Source organism: Tachyglossus aculeatus, chromosome 2 (assembly GCF_015852505.1).
Source record: "Tachyglossus aculeatus isolate mTacAcu1 chromosome 2, mTacAcu1.pri, whole genome shotgun sequence".
Classification (NCBI taxonomy): domain Eukaryota; kingdom Metazoa; phylum Chordata; class Mammalia; order Monotremata; family Tachyglossidae; genus Tachyglossus; species Tachyglossus aculeatus.
Window position 1 is genome coordinate 6,608,599 of NC_052067.1, and position 24,134 is coordinate 6,632,732.

A 24,134-nucleotide genomic window follows, 5' to 3' on the forward strand; every position below is an offset into this window, starting at 1 on the left:
TAAACTCCTCATTTCTCTCCCAGAAAAAAACAAAAGCAAAACAAAAAAACCCCCACAAAAATAAAAAAACAGCCAAACAAGAAAACTGGCTAAAACTGTCCCATTGATAGGTTGAAACTAAAAACGAGGATTATGGTTAAGCCAAGGGCATCATGATATTTTCTCAGTCAATACAGAGAACACAGCTCTTAAAATAATTACAGAAAGACATAACCCACTTAAACCCTAGCCCAAAATATAAAATTATACCATCAATAGCTGGAAAAAAAAAATCATTATGTGGTTTGGCCCCAGCTAGAAAATATACAAGTGTCTCTTTGTATTGATTTTAATGACAGTTTGACTTTTCTGTTATTTTCTTCTAAGATTAACAAATTTTTTTCTTTTTCATTGGGATGGCTGACAATTAGGTACAATGCGTTCAAAAGCGTTGACAAGTTTTGGAAGCTCTGGCCTATATTTGCCCAGTTATCTTACTCTACTGGCCACATGTAATAATAATGATAATGATGGTATTTGTTAAGTTCCAAGCACCGTTCTAAGTGCTGGGTGATATTCGCATGCGCATCTACCCTCCACTCCTTGTTTCGGCAAATTAAATTATTTTACTCTCCCCAACAGCTTGGCACAGTGCTCTGCACACACTAAACCCTCAATAAATACCACTGATTGTCTGGGAAGAGGATGTGAGGGAGTTGCTTATCCCACTATAAATCGATTGTACTTCCCAAGCGCATAGTACAGTGCTCTGCACACAGTAAGCGCTCAATAAATACGACTGAATGAATGAATGAATAATTCTGGGTTTTGGAAGGAATTTTTTTTTTCACCCATCCCACTCTGAAAACCTCAGATGCCATTTGTCTAGTTAGTGGTTCTTCACAGTTGAAGACAACACCACAGAATATGAAAATCACCTGTGACTTTGTATGTATCTGAAGAGCCCACGTGTAATATTTCTATTTATTCCGATGACTTCACACCTGTAAACATGTTTTGTTTTGTTGTCTGTCTCCCCCTTCTAGACTGTGAGCCCGTTGTTGGGTAGGGACCGTCTCTGTATGTTGTCGACTTGTACTTCCCAAGCGCTTAGTACAGTGCTCTGCACACAGTAAGCGCTCAATAAATACGATTGAATGAGTGAATGAATCCACTGTGGCAGCTACACTGCACACGTAAGAATATTGTCCCGAAGTTGTGATGTTGTAGCTATTTAAAACAACTAAACCATAGTTGTAAGTAGTGTAAGTGGAGCAGCATGGCTTAGTGGATTGAGCATGGGGCTACGAGTCAGAAGGAACCGGGTTCTAATCCGGCTCCGCTGCTTGCTTGCTGTGTGACCTTGGGCAAGTCACTTCACTTCTCTATGCCTCAGTTACCTCATCTGTAAAATGGGGATAAGAGTGTGAGCTGTGTTCAACGTGATTAACTTATATCGACTCCAGTGTTTAGGACAGTGCTCGGCACATAGTAAGAGCTTAACAAATATCATAATTATTACTGTTGGGTAGGGACTGTCTCTATATGTTGCCAGCTTGTACTTCCCAAGCGCTTAGTACAGTGCTCTGCACACAGTAAGTGCTCAATAAATACGATTGATTGATTGATTAATAACAGTTATGGTTATTATTATTATTCAACTATCTCCCATCTCATTAGGACCATGGCTCCCCAAACATTCTGCAGTCACACAGGACCTGCTTGATTAATAATAATAATACTAATGATGGCATTTGTTAAGTGCTTACTATATGCAAAGCACTGTTCTGAGCGCTGGGGAGAATACAAGGTGATCAGGTTGTCCCACGTGGGACTCACAGTCTTCATCCCCATTTTGCAGATGAGGGAACTGAGGCCCAGAGAAGTGAAGTGACTTGCCCAAAGTCACACAGCCGACACGTGGCAGAGCCGGGATTTGAACCCATGACCTCTGACTCCAAAGCCCGGGCTCTTTCCATTGAGCCACGCTGCTTCTCTAAACGCTGCTTCTGTTCGCCGAAGGAGATTACACCTAATTTGACACCGCTCGCTAACCCCGGGACCATTTCTCCTGAGGTGGGGTGAAGTGAAAGTGGAGTGGCCTAGTGGAAAAAGCACAGGCCTGGGACTCAGAGGACCTGGGTTCTAATCCCATCTCTGCCACTTGTCTGCTGGGTGACCTTGGACAAGTCACTTCACTTCTCTGTGCCTCCGATTCCTTGTCTGTGAAAATGGGGGATTAAATCCTGCTACCTAAGAAAAGTGGGACAGGGACTGTGTCCAAACTGATAAGCTCGTATCTACCCCAGCACTTAGAACAACGCTCGGAACATAATAAGAGCTTAACAAATACCATTATTGTTATTTTTACCCTGAGCCAAGGAGGGCATTTTGTACCATCCCTTTTAAACAATCACAAAGCAACGCCGCGTGAGTAGGCCACCTCTCTCCAGAAGAAAAATCAAGAGAACAAAATAGCTCTATCCAAATGAGTACCTCGTGCTCTGTAATTCACCTTCTCACGGCCATGAGAGAAGAGAGGGTGCATTAGTCACCAACAAATTCACGGTATTATGCTTTCTGCTCTGCCTCGTTAATTACAGGATCGGTTTCCAGGACATTTCAAACAACCAGCTCTATGTGATCCTCGGGATAGTGGAAATCTATCTGATGCTCTTCACGCGGGACAGTGAGATTGCTGCTCTTCTGTCACCATACTGGGAATGGTCTCCCAAACTAACAGCAATAGACTGTGAGCCCACCATTGGGTAGGGACTGTCTCTATACGTTGCCAACTTGTACTTCCCAAGCGCTTAGTACACTGCTCTGCACACAGTAAGCGCTCAATAAATACGATTGATGATGATGAGCAATAGTGGTATTTGCTAAGCGCTTAACAAACGAGAAGCAGCATGGCTCTGTGGAAAGAGCACGGGCTTTGGAGTCAGACGTCAGGGATTCAAATCCCGGCTCCGTCAATTATCAGCTGTGTGACTTTGGGCAAGTCACTTAACTTCTCTGTGCCTCAGTTACCTCATCTGCAAAATTGGGATTAAGACTGTGAGCCCCCAGTGGGACAACCTGATCACCTTGTAATCTCCCCAGCACTTAGAACGGTGCTTTGCACATAGTAAGCGCTTAATACATGCCATCATCATTATTATTATTGTTACTATGTGCCAGGTACTGTACTAAGCGCTGGGGTAGGTATAAGACAATCGGCGTGGACAAAGTCTCTGTCCCACAGGGGGCTTACACTGTTGAGCCCCATTTTACAAATGAGGAAAGTGAGGCACGGAGAAGTGAAGTGACTCGCCCAAGGTCACACAGCAGGCAAGTGACGTGGCTCAATGGAAAGAGCCCGGGCTTTGGAAAGAGGTCATGGGTTCAAACTCCGGCTCTGCCACTTGTCAGCTGTGTGACTTGGGGCAAGTCACTTCACTTCTCTGTGACTCAGTTACCTCATCTGTAAAATGGGTATGAAGATTGTGAGCCCCCTGTGGGACAACCTGATCACCTTGGAACCTCCCAAGCACTTAGAACAGTGCTTTTCACATAGTAAGCACTTAATAAATGCCTTATTATCATTACTATTATTATTAAGTGGAGGAACCGGGACTAGAACCCAGGTCCTCTGACACTCAGGCCCGTGTCCTTTCCACTAGGCCAGGCTGTGAATGGCATCACCTTGAAGAAATAATTCTAAGGTCAGCTGGGGTTGGACATGTGCCAGAAATGTTTATTGTTATATCAAATTCTCCCAAGCGCTGATTACAGTGCTCTGCACACAGTAAGCGCTCAATAAATACGACTGAATGAATGAATGAAACCTTGAGAGCAGGACTGGCATCGTGACCTTTCGACGAGAGGAGCCCTCCCCCGTCCCCCGTCCGCCCATCCCACATCTTCTGGACTGTGAGCCCGCTGTTGGGTAGGGACCGTCTCTAGATGTTGCCAGCTTGTACTTCCCAAGCGCTTAGTACAGTGCTCTGCACACAGGAAGCGCTCAATAAATACGACGGAGTGAATGAACGACAAGCCTACCGTCGAACTTCTCCGGAACGACGCAGGTGTCATCGTAGAACTGTCTCGGGCCTTTCTCGAACACGCAGCCTGCAGGAGGAAAAGGAGAGACGTCTATAGTCAAGGCAGCGCGGGAAAAACCCGGGTCCTGAGAGACGACCCGATGTCCTCGTGAGAGGCTGCCGGGGAGGGGATCAAGGGAGGAACGTGAGACACTGTATGGGATGTCTTCTGCCCTCCTGCTGCAGCTGGTCTCAGTGGGTGCTATGAAGGGGCTGAAACCTTCTTTGAAAAGGCTCCGTTCGCCTCTGACACTTTCAAATGTCAGGACTCAAAAGGACCTCAAGACTGTTTGTTTTTTGTAATGGTTTTGTTAAGCACTCACTATACGTCAAATGCTGTACTAAATGCTGGGGGAGATATAAGATAATCAAATTGGACACGGTCCCTTTCCCACATTATTATTATTAGTGATAATAATAATAATAATGATGGCATTTGTTAAGCGCTTACTATGTGAAAAGCGCTGTTCTAAGCGCTGGGGGGATACAAGGTGATCAGGTTGTCCCACAGGGGGCTCACAGTCTTAATCCCCATTTTACAGATGAGGTGACTGAGGCCCAGAGAAGTGAAGTGACTTGCCCAAAGTCACACAACTGACAAGTGGTGGATACGGGATTAGAACCCATGACCTCTGGCTCCCAAGCCTGGGCTCTTTCCACTGAGCCACGCTGCTTCCCTAAGCATTCAGCATTTGTTAAGCTCTTACTACGATGATGATGATGATGGCATTTATTAAGCACTTACTACGTGCAAAGCACTGTTCTAAGCGCTGGGGAGGTTACAAGGCAATCAGGTTGTCCCACGGGGGGCTCACAGTCTTAATCCCCATTTTACAGATGAGGGAACTGAGGCCCAGAGAAGTTAAGTGACTTGCTCAAAGTGACACAGCTAATCGGCGGAGCTGGGATATGAACCCATGACCTCCGACTCCAAAACCCGGGCTCCACTGAGCCACGCTGCTCTGCTGGGTGCTGGGGAAGATACCACCAAATGATAATGATGGTATTTCAATCAATCCATCGTATTTATTGAGCGCTTACTGTGTGCAGAGCACTGTACTAAGCGCTTGGGAAGTACAAGCTTAGGTGCTTACTAAGTGCCAAGCACTGTTCTAAGCGCTGGAGTAGAGACAAGGTGATCAGGTTGGACCCAGTCCATGTCTCACGTGGGGCTCCCGGGCTTAATCCCCATTTTACAGATGAGGTAACTGAGGGAGAGAGAAGTGAAGTGCCCTGTCCAAAGTCACCCAGCAGACAAGCGGAGGAGCTGGGATTAGAACCCAGGTCATCAATCGTATTTATTGAGCGCTTACTGTGTGCAGAGCACTGTACTAAGCGCTTGGGAAGTACAAGTTGCAAGTACAACTTGGTCCTTCTGAACCCCAGGGCCGTGCTGTAACCACTAGGCCACACTGCTTCTCTGGGGCTTATAATCTTAATGCCCATTTCATGGATGAGGTAACTGAGGTCCAGAGCAGTGAAGAGATTTGCCCAAGGTCACACAGCAGAGAAGTAGGCCTCCTCCAGGAGGCCTTCCCAGACTGAGCCCCTTCCTTCCTCTCCCCCGTCTCCCTCTCCATCCCCCCATCTTACCTCCTTCCCTTCCCCACAGCACCTGTATATATGTATATATGTTTGTACATATTTTTTACTCTATTTATTTCTTTATTTTATTTGTACATATCTATTCTATTTATTTTATTTTGTTAGTATGTTTGGTTTTGTTCTCTGTCTCCCCTTTTAGACTGTGAACCCACTGTTGGGTAGGGACCGTCTCTATATGTTGCCAATTTGTACTTCCCAAGCGCTTAGTACAGTGCTCTGCACATAGTAAGCGCTCAATAAATACGATTGATGATGATGATGATGAAGTAGGAGAGCTGGAATTAGAACTCAAGTCCTCTGACCCCCAAGCCTGCCCTCTTTCCTCTAGGCCATGATGTTTTTAATGCCAAACTCAGCTTTCCCCTGATGTTTTGCTCCTCTCCTCTCTGTGTATTCTGCTCTGGAACTCTTCCTCGGGAGAGATAAGGAGTCTCTCTCTTTGTGCATCTTCAATTATTATTTCAAAGATACAAGTGCATTAATCCCGTTCTAGCTTCTAAACTCCTTAAGGTCGGGGGGTCTGCCTTCCTTCAAACCCCTCAAACCTTACAGAGCACCTCATGGGTGCTCAATAAATGCTTGATGAGATCACAACTGGGATCATGGGACTAATAACAGAAGTAGAGAGGTAGCGTTGCCTAGTGGGTAGAGCACAGGCTTGAGAGTCAGAAGGTCCTGAGATCGAATCCCGACTCCTGCCAATTATCTGTTGTGTGACTTTGGGCAAGTCACTTCATTTCTCTGTACCTCAGTTACCTCCTCTGTAGAATGGGGATTGAGCCTGGAAACCTCATGTGGGGCAGGGACTGTGTCCCATTTGCTTGTATTCGCTCCACTGCTTAGTACAGTGCCTTGCATATAGTAAGCACTTAACAGATACCATACATATCATTATTACTAGTAACAATAATAATAATCTGTGTGGAAAAGAGCAGCTCAGAAATATTAGTTCCACAAATCTGCACACTACTAAGGCACAAGCATACTTCAAACAGAGTCCCTTAAAGGGATAGTTAGAGAAGCAGCGTGGCTCAGTGGAAACAGAATGGGCTTTGGAGTCGGTGGTCATGGGTTCAAATCCCGGCTGCGCCAATTGTCAGCTGTGTGACTTGGGGCAAGTCACTTAACTTCTCTGCACCTCAGTTACCTCATCTGTAAAATGGGGATTGACTGTGAGCCCTCTGTGGGACAACCTGATCACCTTGTAACCTACCCAGTGCTTAGAACTGTGCTTTGCACATAGTAAGCACTTAATAAATGCCATTATTTTTATTATAGTTGTATTTTACGGGTGCAAATTTGAAACCACTTCTCCCATTAGTAGGGATGCATCCAGAGAGGTAATTTTCAGGAGCATTCCTTCAATCATACTTACTGAGCGCAGATCACTGTGCTAAACACTCAATGGAAAGCTCTAGTCTCCCGTTTTCCAGTGTTTGGGGGGAAGACAAAATCTCAGGGTATTTTCCAAAGATGGATTCCATATTCAAATCCAACTGTTTCGTTTGGTTTTAAAACGACAATCTCGGTCTCCCAAACCAACGGTTCTCATCCACACCAGCGCTTAATACAGTGTCTGGCACATATCTAGCACTTAATAAATGCCATAATAATTACTTTTATTATCATTATTATCCCCACCCCTCAGAAAGCGCTAAGACGGGAATAGGCCAGGGACGTGTTTACAAGCGCACGATCGAGAACCTGGTCCCTGCCCGATAAGATGATTGGTGTGTTTTGAACTCAAAGTGCCCCCTGACCTCCCCAGGATCGGTTTTATCCCACCCTCTCTTTCCAGAGTGAACAAGAAGGAGCGATTTTTCCGACACAATGGAATAATCTGATGGGTGACCGCACCCTGGCGTTACCCGCGATGTAAAATGGTCCGCGTTGTGCAAGGGGAACAAAGAATGGAAAACTTAACTTCTGTTCTGTTGGGGTGAGCCAGGAAACCTTCTTGCCTGATGTAAAGGGAATGGCAACTAGGCACTTCTGAAAGAGAAGAAAACACGAATCACAGATCTGCCGGGAACTGAACGCTCGCCGGTCATCAACGCGACAAGGTGCGGAGAGGAGAGTAACACGGCAGGACGTAAGTCACGGGGCGGAGAGGCCTGTCGACACATACTTAGCATTTTGGGGATGCACACGGAAGAAGAAGTGTAATGAGATCTTGTCTCGTGGAGGCCTGAGAACTCTGCCTTCCATCAAAATCAACTTTGTTCTAGAGGAACTCCTGGGGCCCTGGCGCTTGAGACACATCAAATCTTCATCGTGGTATTTACTGAGCGTTCACTATGTGCTGAGCAGTGTACTGCGATCTTAGGAGAGAACGCTACAACACAGTTGGCAGACACGTCCCTACAACGAGCTATCAGTCTAGAGGCGAGCTTAGACAGCGTGGCTCAGTAGAAAGAGCCCGGGCTTTGGAGTCAGAGATCACGGGTTCAAATCCCGGCTCCGCCTATTGTCAGCTGTGTGACTTTGGGCAAGTCACTTAACTTCTCTGTGCCTCAGTTATCTCATCTGTAAAATGGGGATTAAGACCGTGAGCCCTACGTGGGACAACCTGATCACCTTGTATCCTACCCAGCACTTAGAACAGTGCTTTGCACATAGTAAGTGCTTAATAAATGCCATTATTATTATTATTATTATTATTATTATTATTATTATTATTATTACACATGATTCATTGTGTGCACAAGGGACAAGAGACGTCAATGAGCGGTATTTATTGAGCGCTTAATCTGTGCAGAGAATGGCGAGAAGTGCTTGGGAGAGTACAACACAATAGAGTTGGTAGACACATTCCCTGTCCACAATGGGCTTTCAGTCTAGAGACGAGCTTACAGATGATCACTGGGATGCACAAGGGACAAAAAGCCATCAATCAATCAATCAATGGTATTTATTGAGCACTTATTCTGTGCAGAGCACGGAACTAAGCACTTGGAAGGGCACAATATAACAAAGTTGGTAGGCACGTTTACTGCCCATCACCAGTTTACAGTCAAGAGGGTAATCTAGGGTCATGATTACTTTTGTGGGATACCTTTAGTCATTCATTCCCTCGTATTTACTGAGCGCTTACTATGTGCAAAGCACCGTGCTAAAAGTGCTTGGGAGGGTATAGCATAATAATAATAATGATGATGATGGCATTTATTAAGCGCTTACTATGTGCAAAGCACTGTTCTAAGTGCTGGAGAGGTTACACGGTGATCAGGCTGTCCCACGGGGGGCTCACAGTCTTAATCCCCATTTTACAGATGAGGGAACTGAAGCACAGAGAAGTTAAGTGACTTGCCCAAAGTCACAAGCTGACAAATTGGCGGAGCCAAGATTTGAACCCATGACCTCTGACTCCAAAGCCCGGGCTCCTTCCATTGAGCCACGCTGCGTCTCCAACATAACAATAAACAGACACATTACCTGCCCACAACGAGCTTACAGTCTAGAGGTTTCTTGGTACTTGTCTGCTCTGTGACTTTGAGCAAGGCACTTTACTTCTCTATGCCTCAGTCCCCTCATCTGTAAAATGGGGCTGGAGACTGTGAGCCCCACCTGGGACGGAGACTGTGTCCAACCCGATCTGTTTGTATCCACCCCAGCGCTTAGCGCACTGCCTGGAACATAGTAAGTGCTTAACAAATACCACAATTATTATCATTATCTGCCTGTTTACTTGTTTTGATGTCTCACTCCCCCTGTTCTAGACTGTGAGCCCGTTGTGGGCAGGGATTATTTTACTTGTACATATCTATTCTATTTATTTTATTTTGTTACTATGTTTGGTTTTGTTCTCTGTCTCCCCCTTTTAGACCGTGAGCCCACTGTTGGGTAGGGACTGTCTCTATATGTTGCCAATTTGTACTTCCCAAGCGCTTAGTACAGTGCTCTGCACATAGTAAGCGCTCAATAAATACGATTGATGATGATGATGATGAGGGATTGTCTCTGTTGCTGAACTGCACTTTCCAAGCGCTTAGTACAGTGCTCTGCACACAATAATCACTCAATAAATATGACTGAATGAATGAAAGAATGAATTTTTACCGGTACCTTCAGACACATCCTAGCTACAGGCTGGAAAATAATGAAAGGTGCCCACTCCATCTGGAAGAGGCATCTCCGACCCACCAGACATTCGGGAATGATTACGGCTAGAGGGGATAAAGAGGTCCACATCTCCCGCGACCCCCGTCCAACCCCAGGTGTGCGGTTTCTCCAACTGCTCGAATCGCTCTACCCCTCTGGCTCCCCGCAGCCGCCACTGCGGAAGTCTGATCCACCCAGACGAGATGGCCTAGCTGTCCACACCAGAGATGTCAGGCTACGGAAGGCAAGATTTAAGCAAAGATCCCGCTTCGCCTTCGAGGCCAAGTGAACCCCTCCGGATTGGGACAGCCGAGGAAGCACCGACCGTCGTCCGGTTTGTTGCGGAATTTGGTGTTGAACTCATCAGCGTGGATCAGTGAAAAACAGCATGGACTTTGGAGCCGGAGGTCATGGGTTCAAATCCCGGCTCCGCCAGTTGTCAGCTGGGTGACCTTGGGCAAGTCACTTCACTTATGTGGGCCTCAGTTCCCTCATCTGTAAAATGGGGATTAAGACTGTGAACCCCCACGTGGGACAACCTGATCACCTTGTAACTTCCCCAGCACTTAGAACAGTGCTTGGCACATGGTAAGCGCTTAAGAAATGCCATCATTATTATTATTATTATTCGTTCATTCGTATTTATTGAGCGCTTACTGTGTGCCGAACACTGTACTAAGCGCCTGGAAAGTACAATTCGGCAACAGACAGAGACAATCCTTACCCAACAACGGGCTCACCGTCTAGAAGATCGAGATGGTATTTGTTAAGCTCTAGGTGCCAAGCACTTTTCTAAGCAGTGGGGGGGACACAGAGATGTTAAGTGACTTGTCCAAAGTCACACAGCTGACAAGTGGCAAAGCCGGGATTAGAACCCATGACCTCTGACTCCCAAGCCTGTGCTCATTCCACTGAGCCACACTGCTTCTCTGCTAGATACATGATAATCAGATTGGACAAAGCCTATGTACCACACGAGGGTCACAGATTAATTCTAATAAATGATTCTACTACTTACTTGCTAAGGAAAACCTATCCAACTTGACTGTCTCATCATTCATTCATTCAATTGTATTTATTAAGTGCTTACTGTGTGCAGAGCACTGTACTAAGCACTTGGGAGAGGGCAATTCAACAATAAAGAGTGGCAATCCCTGCCCACAATGAGCTCGCAGCCTGGGAAGGTGGGGCGGGGGCGTGGGGGTGAGGGGAGACAGACATCGATACAAATAAACAGACATCAATATAAATAAATAAAATGACAGCTAGGGACATAAGCGGTGTGGGGCTGGGTGGGGGGAAGAGAAAAGGGAACAAGTCAGGGAGATGCAGAAGGGAGTGGGAGATGAGGAAAAGTGGGGCTTATCTGGGAAGGCCTCTTGGAAGAGATGTGCCTTCAGGAAGTCTTTGAACAAGGGGGAGAGTAATTGTGTGTATCTACTTGTATCTACCCCAGTGCTTAGAACAGTGCTAAGTGGCCCACTGTGAGCGCCTAGCAGATATCACATTTATTGAACTCCAAACACTCTTTTTACACTGCCTATCTGCATTCCACTTTTCACAGACTGGAGCTGCATTATGTGACTTTGGATATTCATTTAACTTCTCTGTGTCTCAGTTTACCTCATAGGCAAAACGTGAATTCAATACTGTTCTCTCTTCTACTTAGGCTGTGAATTTTGTGTGGGACAGGGACTGTGCCTGACCTGATTATCTTATATCTATCCCACGGTTTAGAACAGTGCTGGGAACATAGTAAGCACTTTATAAATATTATAAAATCCCTTTCTCCATCCCCCTCATCTTACCTCCTTCCCTTCCCCACAGCACCTGTATATATGTATATATGTTTGTACATATTTATTACTCTATTTATTTATTTACTTTACTTGTACATATCTATTCTATTTATTTTATTTTGTTAGTATGTTTGGTTTTGTTCTCTGTCTCCCCCTTTTAGACTGTGAGCCCACTGTTGGGTAGGGACTATCTCTATATGTTGCCAACCTGTACTTCCCAAGCGCTTAGTACAATGCTCTGCACACAGTAAGCGCTCAATAAATACGATTGATTGATTGATTATAAGTATTATTATTGTTGTTGTTTTATTGTTGTTGTTACAGAACTCCAAACAAGACATTTAACCCAATGAAAAAGAGCAGACAGCATAAGACAAGAATCCTGAAACTCCATATGAGGTTGAAAGTCTCTGATACCTCATCTAACACTCATATTTATTACTCTATTTATTTATTTATTTTATTTGTACATATTTATTCTATTTATTTTATTTTGTTAATATGTTTTGTTTTCTGTCTCCCCCTTCTAGACTGGGAGCCCGCTGTTGGGTAGGGACCATATCTATATGTTGCCAACTTGTACTTCCCAAGCGCTTAGTACAGCGCTCTGCACACAGTGAGCGCTCAATAAATATGATTGAATGAATGAATATTTCCTCTTCAAATTGACTGGAATCATCACAAATCCCTAAAACTTCGCTCCTATATTAAGAGGAAAAACAAAATGAAATAAAATAAAGCAAACCATAAAATATCTGACACTCTGCATGCCCAAACATACCAAATAGATCTCAGCAAGACTAAAAATCACATCGAAAATATCAGTTTACAGGATAAGGTAAAAAGGAAGACCCACAAAGCGGGTAGACAAATCTGGGGTTGGGTTTTCGATTCCTTTAGCTGGAATACAAAAGAATGAGGTTCCAATGCCTCTGTGACAAGGGAAGAGAAGGGACAGGAGCAGATTGCTCAATGTGGGCAGGGAATGGGTGTATTTACTGTTATACTCTTGCAAGTGCTTAGTACAGTGCTTTGCTCACAGTAAGCGCTCACTAAATACAACTGAATGAACGACTAACCATGCAAGTGCCTGACAAATGACTCTAGTCAACAAGCAAACACAACAGTCAGGTGCAGGTGAGTGAAAAGAGGAAAGTGGTTTTCTGGGGGGGGGGGTGGGGGGTTGTCTTTTTTTTAAGGTAATTGCCTATTCCTATGTATCACAAAGAATATATTACGAGTCCTTCCATTTTTATTATTACTACTTAGGCACTAAATAAAAAACGGGCAACTGAAAAAAACTCTCAGCACACCCCTATCGATCAGATCTGCCCTACCTACTTTTTATGCCCTTCTGTAGTTTGATGTTGACACCGTTTAATTTGGGGCCACTAAATTCTCAACCGGGATGTTCTTTCCACCTTCAAAGCCTTATTTAAAGCACACTCCTTCCAAGAGGCCTTCCCCGACTAAGCCCTCATTTCCTCTCCTCTCTCTCCCTAATATTTCCTCTTCAAATTTACTGGAATCATCACAAATCCCTAAAACTTCACTCCTATATTAAGAGGAAAAACAAAATGAAATAAAATAAAACAAAACATAAAATATCTGACACTCTGTATGCCCAAACATACCAAGTAGATCTCTGCAAGACTAAAAATCACATCGAAAATATCAGTTTACAGGCTAAGGTAAAAAGGAAGACCCACAAAGCCTGACAAATGACCCTAGTCAACAAGCAAACACAATAGTCAGGTGCAGGTGAGTGAAAAGAGGAACGTGGTTTTCTGGGGTTTTTTTTTGCCTTTTTTTAAGGTAATTGCCTATTCCTACGTATCACAAAGAATATTTTACGAGTCCTTCCATTTTTATTCTCCTCCTCAAAGTCTTACAAATCCTAGAGACCTTCTCTCCTTTCTTCCGTGATTGCAACCAGGCTCGCTCTATAATTTGTCAGGATAATACTGAGACACTCGGACAGACAACAGCCAAAACCACGGGGGTGTCACTGCCGTTTTGGTTTTAGACATTCCTGATCACACAGCTCATGCTCCACTGTCAAAACATCATTATCATTCGGTGGTTTTTAAAGATGAAGACATTAAGTCCGACCCATCCTAAAAATCGGTTCCTTTTAAGCAATCCACACGGGATGGAAAAAAAAAATATAGTCGAGAAGAGCTTGTTCCCTGTAAAGTAACTAAAGTCTTGTTATTCTAAAGTGCTACCAGTTAATTTATGACTATCAGGGTGGGTCAGACTCTAATCAAATTGTAGAAACATTTCCAAAGTGATTATTCAATCAAATGACTAACATGGTTAATTAGGAGCCATAAACATTGCTCTGAAGTTCATCAAAGTAATGACTTGCCCAGAAAAATTACTGCTAATTAAATTGCCTGCTGCTTTCATTTCTACCTTATCTAATAAAAAGGCCAACCAATGAAATTTAGCATTGCCGTTTTAAATTGTACATAATGCTCTACTAAGGCTCAGAAGTATGTTAACTGGTTAATCGATCGACTTCAAAAGCAAACATTTTATAGCTGAAATGGCAGGCACATTGTATATTTTCCTTTGATTAAGGAATGATAACGCATCTCAGCCGTGTTACCATTTTGAGGGCTGAATTGAAGTCACTGAGTTACTTTCGACTTTCTCTGTGACAGCTCTAGAAGCATGCCTCAATGGGAAATATCTAGAAATTTTCAAGAAGAGTTATTATTTCTTTATGGTGGGGAGATAATGTCGAAGACCTTAACCAAAGAAGTAGCTACCTTAACCTAGGCTCTAATGCCTAGGTTAATTTGGGCACTTCCCTTACCCTATAGTCAGTAGAATGACTGGAAAAATCATTTTACAAATCTTGACTGGGTTGCAGTTTCAATAACTGTTTCATTTCTTTGAAAGTCCAGTCATTTCCTGGCGACTAATAATAATTATGGTATTTGTTAAGCTCTTACTCTGTGCCAAGCATTGTTCTAAGCTCTGGGGTAAATATAAGGTAATCAGGTTGTCCCACGTGGGGCTCACAGTCTTAATCCCCGTTTTACAGATGGATTCACTGAGGCACAGAGAAGTGAAGTGATTTGCCTAAGGTCACACGGCAGACAAGTGGCAGGGCCAGGATTAGAACCCACGTCCTCTGACTCCCAAATCCGTGACTAACCCACACATTTTTGTCACGACTGCATGGGCCGACGGATCAATCAATAAATCGTGTTCACTGGGAGCTGAGTGCTGTTCTAAGCACTGAGGAGAGACACTTCCCTGCCCACGATGAGCTTATTATCTGGAGGGGAAGGCAGAGATTAAAATAAATCATGGCTATGTACGCCAAGTGCTGTGGGTTTGAGGATGGGGTGAATAAGGGGTACAAATCCAAAGCCTTCGCAGAAAGGGAGACAGAGGAGAAGAAATGAGGGCTTAGTCGGGGAAGGCCTCTTGGAGGGAGTGTGCTTTAAATAAGGCTTTGAAGGTGGAAAGAACATCCTGGTTAAGAATTTAGTGGCCCCAAATTAAATGGCATCAACATCAAACTACAAAAGGGCATAAAAAGTAGGTAGGGCAGATCTGATTGACAGGGGTATGCTGAGAGTTTTTTCAGTTGCCCTTTTTTTATTAAGTGCATGAGTAGTAATAAGAAAAACATCGGTTAGGGGATGTGTTAAACACTTACTATGAGCCAAGCACTGTACTGTGATGAAAAATATATATTTTCAACTGATGGGCATATATGTATATTTGTCAATCATTCATTTAATCATATTTATTGAGCATTTACTGTGTGCAAAACACTGTATTAAGTGCTTGGGGAAGTACAATATAACAGACACACTCCCTGCCTAAAATGAGCTTATGGTGTAGAGGGGGAGACAGGCATTAAAATGAATTACAAATATAATAGTGGAGTTATCATTATTATTATTATTATTATCATTATTATCATTATTATTATATGCATACATATATACATATGTAACGTACATGTGTACGTATATATACATATGTAACTCTTTTATTATATTTGTAATACTATAAATATATATATACATATACATATACATATATATGCACACATATACATATGTAACTCATTTATTATATTTGCATATAATAGATACAGAGTATACATGTAGATATATGTATATGTGTTTATATATACATGTATATATACACACACAGACGTATAAATACACACATGTATAAATTACAGATATACAGGTTGGTTGTTGTGTTATCCTTTATATTTGTAGCGCCTTTTGCTGTTCTCTCTGCTGTCGACAGAAACAGATCAGACACAGAAAGAGAGACTAGGGATTTCATCCCCATTTTACAGATGAGGAAACGGAGGTACAGAAAGGTTAAATGACTTGCCCAAGGTCACACAGCAGACAGCTGGCAAAGCTGGGATTGGAACTCAGGTCTCCTTACTCCCAAGTCCATGTTCTTTCCATTGGGACAGACTAGTTTACACCTGTCTCCTCCCACCCCGCCCCAAATCCTCCCCGTACCTCTTTGTGTGGGTCTGAAGCTCAGAAGGGGCACCCCTTCAGGAGCAAAACTTGTCTGAGGAAATCACTAGTCATGGGTCACAATTCCTAGCCTGAAGGTAAACTCCATCCCTGAATCCCTGAATCTCCCGGCCCTGCGGGATGACCTAAAAAGTCCCTGCTGAACTCCGGGTAAATTTACGTCACTCGAGGGCCGCACGATGGATTTTCTCCCACTGTTGCCAGTGCGCCGATCTAGTGGAGTCAATCAATCAATCAATCAATTGTATTTATCGAGCGCTTACTGTGTGCAGAGCACTGTACTAAGCGCTTGGGAAGTACAAGTTGGCAACATATAGAGACAGTCCCTACCCAACAGTGGGCTCACAGTCTAAAACGGGGAGACAGAACGAAACCAAACATAGTAACAAAATAAAATAAATAGAATAGAGTCCCTCGGCCCAGCTCTTATCTTCCCTGATCTCCGCGAGCGGGGTAAACACGAGGAGCCGAAAAGCTAGAGAGGGATCATTTTTCCCACTGAGCTGGGGATCAAGCTCGCTGCCGTTTAATTTAGCAGCACCAAACCCCTCACGAGTTTCGAGAGGGAAGAGAGGAGGACAGAGACCCGAGCATATTTAGACTGATGAAACTGGCCCATTTGGGAAGATTCCAGGCCCGGCTCACCGGACCCCGGCTCGAAGAGAGGACAGATGCGGGCTCTCGGCCGTGGGGGTGCCGGGGAAATAATTTCACTGACTGAATCACAAACTTCGCTTGTTCCAAGCATCTGGGTTTTCCTTGGACAATCTCCCGGGTAAATATTGACCACGTCCAACCCAGATTAGTTTAAACTCTCTACCAGGCTCACGGTTTTACGAGCCTGGGATGGTTTTACAAGGCACGCTTAATAAAGCCGGAGTGATAGCCTCGGTGAGCAGAGTGCACCCGTGAGGAGTGAGTTTCTTGGGTATTTTAGCACTCTGCCAGGTCTTCCACAAATGGAAAACAAACAAAAAACAAAGAACGGGGTAGCGAGATCTGTCCACCAATGCCAGCCGAAATACATTTTTCAAAAAGCCCCTGAGGCTTCGGTCTTGAACTACTTAAGGTTCTCGGGGTAATTACACAGAATTAAACAGAACCAAAGCAATTAGATATTTCTAAGTGAACCAAATTGCAACAGATATGTTGTGGCCCACTTCCCCACTCCCTCCCTCTCCTTTGATTTCCTCACCTTCATTTGATCCTAACAATACTCATCTGATCTGCACTGTCTGCTTTCAACATTAATAATCCCTAATGAATATCTTAACTTCGTTACCCCGTGCAGGAGTATTGCCCAATACAATAATGCCATCTTGTTGATAGAAGGCCCACAAAATAACGTGGAATTGTTAAGGCCAACAACTCTTGTCCCTCACCTTCTTTCCAAAGGACGACTGCAATGCTTTTCCTGCAAACGATCTTTTTACATTAAAATTGTATCGATATTTTGAGGGGTTTTTTAAGCTATAAATAAGAGCTTTCTGAATAGAAAACCCCGGTGAGTCACTTTGGTCTTTTAATAGTTGGAGTTAGATCATGGTGACTATCTCCCTTGACGACACTTTGGAACAGATGTGCCTGAAAGTCCGACAATCAGTCATTTTTGAATTCAGCAAATGCTAATTCCACTGAGAAGTAGCGTGGCCTAAGGGCTTTCCTTGGGAGTCCAAAGACCTGGGTTCTAATCCTGACTCCTGCCACTTGCCTATTGTGTATGACCTTGGGCAAGTCACTACGCTTCTTTGTCCCTCAGTTCCAGGCTCAACTTCGCCTTCTCAGCACTTAGTATAGTGCCTGGAACACAGTAAGCGCTTAACAAATACCATAATCATTGTCTGTCTTGGGGCCGGCCTCGCTGGAAATGACAAAGAGCAAACTCCTCGCTGCGTGGATTTTGTCAGGAAAGGATGGGGAGATGGATCCAACATCTATTTCTGAGCTTTTATCCCCGCTGTAGCGGAGTTTTCCAACAGAACAGACCCCCATCTCTCCTCCTAAAAATAATAATCTCCTGTAGAGAGAATGATTTTCCTTGTTCAAAACTATTTCCTCATATTAATGTCTATTTCTCCCTCTAGACTGTAAGCTCATCGTGGGAAGGGAATGTGTCTGCTGAACTGTTACATATTCTCACCCAAGCGCTTAGGGCTCTGAAAAGAGTAAGCACTCAATAAATACATTGCTTGCTTGATTGATTGATTGATAAAGAATACTACCCCAATCCCCGTTTGGGTTTATCCAATCAAACTTCAGCTGGAAATATGTTTCACAAGCAAGCTAATGATGTGGGCTTTTTTTTCTCCCTTTATGGTGAGGGGCTAAAGATTCAACTTGAGCAGCACACAATTATTGCCTGCTAGTTAAAATGATAATGATAGCATTTATTAAGCGCTTACTATGTGCAAAGCACTGTTCTAAGCGCTGGGGAGGTTACAAGGTGATCAGGTTGTCTCTCGGGGGGCTCACAGTCTTAATCCCCATTTTACAGATGAGGGAACTGAGGCCCAGAGAATCAATCAATCATATTTATTGAGTGCTAAATGTGTGCAGAGTACTGTACTAAGCGCTTGGGAAGTACAAGATGGCAACATATAGAGACAGTCTCTACCCAACAGTGGGCTCACGTTCTAAAAGACTGTTACGTGACAGTTACGTGAACGCGATTTGCCCAAAGTCACACAGCTGACAATTGGCAGAGCGGGGATTTGAACCCATGACCTCTGACTCCAAAGCCCGGGCTCTTTCCACTGAGCCACGCTGCTTCTCTTTGCTCGTACTTCCCAAGCGCTTAGTACAGTGCTCTGCACACAGTAAGCGCTCAATAAGTACAACTGAATTTTTAGGGTGCTTGAAGGACCTCCAAAATCCTTCAGGTCCACCCCCCTCTGCAGTGGGTCCCAATCTCAACAGGTTTGGACCATTCTTTTCGTCCTCTCAGAGGGCCCATCAAAATTGGAATTAAAATTGTAGGCTTTACTTCTAAAAGTGAAGCCAGAAGACCATGGAACTTTTAGACTGTGAGCCCACTGTTGGGTAGGGACTGTCTCTATATGTTGCCAATTTGTACTTCCCAAGCGCTTAGTACAGTGCTCTGCACATAGTAAGCACTCAATAAATACGATTGATGATGATGATGATGATGATGGAACTCCATTTCTTTAACCCTGAGCAGAAAGTGCAATGCCGTCTCAGCCAGCTACAAAGCCATTCTCCTTAAAACAGAAGGGTCCCACTCCAAGGTCTGTTTGAAAAACATGAGCTTGGAGTTGCGAGTCAGGAGACCTGGGGCTTTCTCTATATGTTGCCAATTTGTACTTCCCAAGCGCTCAGTACAGTGCTCTGCACACAGTAAGCGCTCAATAAATACGATTGATGATGATGGGTTCTCCTGCTGGGTGACCTTGGGCAAATCACTTAACTTCTCCAAGCCTCAGTTATCTTTCAAATGGAGATTAAGTTCAATCGGGAACAGCAGCATGGCTCAGTGGAAAGAGCACGGGCTTTGGAGTCAGAGGTCGTGGGTTCAAATCCCGGCTCTGCCACTTCATTCATTCATTCATTCATTCATTCAATCGTATTTATTGAGCGCTTACTGTGTGCACAGCACTGTACTATGCGCTTGGGAAGTACAAGTTGGCAACATATAGAGACAGTCCCTACCCAACAGTGGGCTCACAGTCTAGAAGGGGGAGACAAAGAACAAAACCAAACATACTAACAAAATAAAATAAATAGAATAGATATGTACAAGTAAAATAAATAAATAAATAAATAGAGTAATAAATATGTACAAACATATATACATATATACAGGACATATACACATACACACATACACACACACTTAACTTCTCTGTGCCTCAGTTACCTCATCTAAATGGGTACTAAATGGGGATGAAGACTGTGAGCCCGCCCGTGGGACAACCTGATCACCTTGTAACCTCCCCAGTGCTTAGAACAGTGCTTTGTGCATAGTAAGCGATTAATAAATGCCATCATTATTATTAACCTATAGTATTGCCATTAACTATGGTGTAGTGGAGAAAGCACAGGCCTGGGATTCAGAAGGTCATGGGTTCTAATCCCGGCTACACTACTTGTCTGCTGCGTGGCCACGGGGAAGTCAATTCACTTCTCTGTGCCTCAGTTACCTCAACTGTAAAGTGGGGATTGAGACTGTGAGTCCCATGTGGGACAAGGGACTGTGTCCAACCCGATTTGCTTGTAACAATGATGATGATAGTTTTTTTTAAGCACTTACTGTGTGCCAAGCACTGTTCTAAACGCTGTGGGGGTTACAAGATAATCAGGTTGTATGCACCCCAGTGCTTAGTACAGTGCCAGGCATGTAGTAATAGCTTAACAAGTACCAAAATTATTATTATTATTAATTATTATTAAACTTTGAGTGCCATGTGGCACAGGGACCATGTCCGTTCAAATTATCCTGTATCAACCCCAGTTCTTAGCATTTAAGCACTTTAAAAGTGCCACATTATTTTTGTTACTATTAGTAATAGCAATAATAACAACAGAAGCAGTACGGCCTAATGAATAGAGCACAGGCCTGGGAGTGAGGAGGTCCTAGGTTCTAATTCCACTCCACCACTTGTCTGCTGTGTGAGCTTGGGCAAATCACTTCACTTCTCTGGGCCTCAGTTTCCTCATCCGTAAAATAGGGATTAAGACTGTGAGCCCTAGGTGGGACAGGGACTGTGTCCGACTTGATTAGCTTTTATCGACCCCAGCACTTACCACAGGGCTTGGCACCTAGGAGGCACTTAACAAATACCACAATTCTTCTTCTAATTATTATCGTTACTATTCGACCAAAGTGGAAAGTTCTGCCGCCCAAGCCTCTCCCGCTGAATTAAGCAACACGGTTCGGGCCGACCACATTTTATCCCTGCTATTTTCATTCCCAGCACATGGAACTCCCCCTTCTAGACTGTGAGCCCACTGTTGGGTAGGGACCGTCTCTATCTGTTGCCACCTTGTACCTCCCAAGCGCTTAGCGCAGTGCTCTGCACACAGTAAGCGCTCAATAAATACGATTGAATGAATGAATGCATGAAGTGGCGGAGCCGGGATTCAAATACGTTTCAATTCATACGATTCAAATTCATTCAAATACGATTGAATGAATGGAACGTCTTACTTCTAAGCTCGGGTGCAGCTGCGGTTCTCCTTTTTTTTTTAACCTAAGACACAACAGCCATGCTTCCCACTTTCTCCCGTCTCTCCGTCATCCCGCAGCAAGAGGGGGGAAAAAAAGGAAACGGCCGGGCAGCCCGAACCCCTCCCCCTTCCCAGCCTGTAAAATCCAAGTTGGACAAACAGTGCATGGCTGAAGTGACATATTTGAATGGAATTCAGACCAACCAGTTCCTGTTTATGTTTCTGATTGGAGAACGCGGCCTCCTCATTCACTATACATCGGGAATCCGGGAGAAGCCATTAATAGTGTTGGGTTACAGGCCGGAGAGCCAATGAGCATTAATCATTACTGCAAGTCTACCCGCAGAAGCAGCAGCTGGGGGAATATTACGCCCTCCGGCTCCGTATAAATGGACATTCCAGGGTCTGTGCATCCTCCTCCGGCCTTCCCGCCGGCCTCCATTTTATGAATGAAACTGCAGGCTGCCCAGAGTCCATTCATAGAAGAGCGGAGCTCGCGGGCTCGGCCCCTAGGGATCAATCGGTCTTGGGGGGAAGCTGACGGGATGGGTTTAAGACAGCCCCCGGCCTTCCATTACTGATTTAAAATGCAGCCCGGGTCCGGGTGACCTGGGTTAATGTACAAAGAGTAAATCCAGACAGGGCTCTCGACTCTCCAGTCGAATCACCAGCCAGTGTCGCTTACTGTAACCGGAGACTTAGAAGGCATTTGAGGACTTCTTAGAAAAAACGGGAGTCGTGGACCGCAGTTTTGGCCCTGGGGACTGGGCAGAAATCAGTCAATCGATCCAGACTGCTTAGGGTGTGGAGAACACTGTACTAAGCACTGGGGAGAGCACAGTACAACAGAGTTGGCGGACAGGTTCCCTGCAGACAAAGAGCCTACAGTCTGGAGAGGAAAAAAATGAAACAAAACAAACCATAAAAAAAAAAAGAAATTTTAAATGCATTCATTCATTCAACCGTATTTACTGAGTGCTTACTGTGTGCAGAGCACTGTACTAAGCGCTTGGGAAGTACAAGTTGGCAACATATAGAGATGGTCCCTACCCAACAATGCGCTCACAGTCTAGAAGGGGGAGACAGACAACAAAAATGGTACTTGGGAGGACCTATCCCTCTTAGAGCACTGAAATCTTTGGCAACATAGTAAGGCCAAAAACAGATTTCTCTTTGCAGCTCTGACTGACCACCATCCATTTGTTCATTCATTCATCCATTAATTCAATCGACTGTATTTCTTGAGAGCTTACTGTAAGCAGAGCACTGTATTCAGCGCTTGGGAGAGTACAACAGAACAATACGCAGACACATTCCCTGCCCACAAAGAGCTTACAGTCTAGAGGGTGGAGAGACCGACATTAATATAAATAAAATACATTACAGATTTGTACACCATCATCACTGAGGTATCTGTTAAGCACTTACTACATATCAAATATTGTACTAAATTCTAAATTCTGGGGTAAATTCTACCCCAAGAATTCTGGGGTAGTAAGCGACACTGGCTGGTGATTCAACTGGAGAGTTGAGAGCCCTGTCTGTATTTACTCTTTGTACATAGTAATAATAATAATAATAATAATAATAATAATAATAATAGCATTTATTAAGTGCTTACTATGTGCAAAGCACTGTTCTAAGCGCTGGGCAGGTTACAAGGTGATCAGGTTGTCCCATGTGGGGCTCACAATCTTAACCCCCATTTTACAGATGAGGCAACTGAGGCCCAGAGAAGTGAAGTGACTTGCCCAAAGTCACACAGCTGACAATTGGCAGAGCCGGGATTTGAATCAATCAATCAATCAATCAATCGTATTTATTGAGCGCTTACTATGTGCAGAGCACTGTACTAAGCGCTTGGGAAGTACAAAAGCGCTTGGGAAGTACAAACCCGTGACCTCTGACTTCAAAGCCCGGGCTCTTTCCACTGAGCCATGCTGCTTCACTGATAGGATGCCATCTCTCTCCCACATTGAGCTTCCGTCTAAATAGGCAGGAGAACAGGTATCTAATCCCCATTTTGGAGAGGAGTTACTGAGCCAAGAAAAGCAACATAGCCTAGTGGATAGAGCTCAGGCCTGGAAGTTAGATGGTCCTGGGTTCTAAACCCTCCTCCACCACTTTGCTCTGTGACCTTGGGTGGGTCACTTCACATTTCTGTGCCTCAGTTACCTCAATTGTAAAATGGGAGTGAAGACAGTGAGCCCAGCGAGGGACAGGGACTGCGTCCAACCCAATTACCTTATATCTACCCCAGTGCTTAGTAGAGTGCCTAGCGCAGAGCAAGCGCTTAACAAATGTCAATCACCCTCTGGGCTTTACTGACACCGACTTTTCCTTATTCTTCTATCTCTCTGGAAGCTCCTCTCAATCTCTTTCATGGGCTCCTCCTCTACCTCTCACCCCCTAAATGAGAGAATCCCTCAAGGCTCAGTTCTGGGTCCTCTTATATTCTCCATCTATACTCCCTCCTATGGAGAATTTATTCACGCCCATGGCTTCAACTATCATGTCTACACATGTAACGGCACTTGGATTTGCACACTTTATTCACCCCAGCCTCAGCCCAACAACACTTTTTGACACCACCTCCACCCTCGTGTACTGAAAAGACTACGGTCAGTACTGTCTTGGACATACTAATTTACACGGACTATTAATTACTCATCCAACTCCCCACCTCTCCATTCTTTTTCCTTCCTACTTGTAATTGTGTCTGTCTTTCCCAACTAGAGCTGAAGCTCTCTAAGGGCAGGGATCATATCCTCTACTTCAGAAGGCAGTCAAATGACAATGATGAGTATCATAGCATAATTCATTCATTCATTCAATCAAATTTATTG

The 24,134-nt window shown here is 44.2% G+C and overlaps 1 protein-coding gene across 4 annotated transcripts in view; it reads right to left on the bottom strand.

The window, feature by feature from the left end:
• Positions 1–24,134, bottom strand: part of ETV1 (ETS variant transcription factor 1) — a 154,846-nt gene that overhangs the window by 17,824 nt on the left and 112,888 nt on the right. For all 4 annotated transcript variants that reach the window (XM_038741303.1, XM_038741295.1, XM_038741311.1 and 1 more), the window contains 2 exons: positions 7,593–7,661; positions 4,024–4,092 (listed from right to left, as the gene is read on the bottom strand). In XM_038741303.1, the coding sequence (XP_038597231.1) occupies positions 4,024–4,092; positions 7,593–7,661 (138 nt within the window). The remainder of the gene's footprint in view (positions 1–4,023; positions 4,093–7,592; positions 7,662–24,134) is intronic.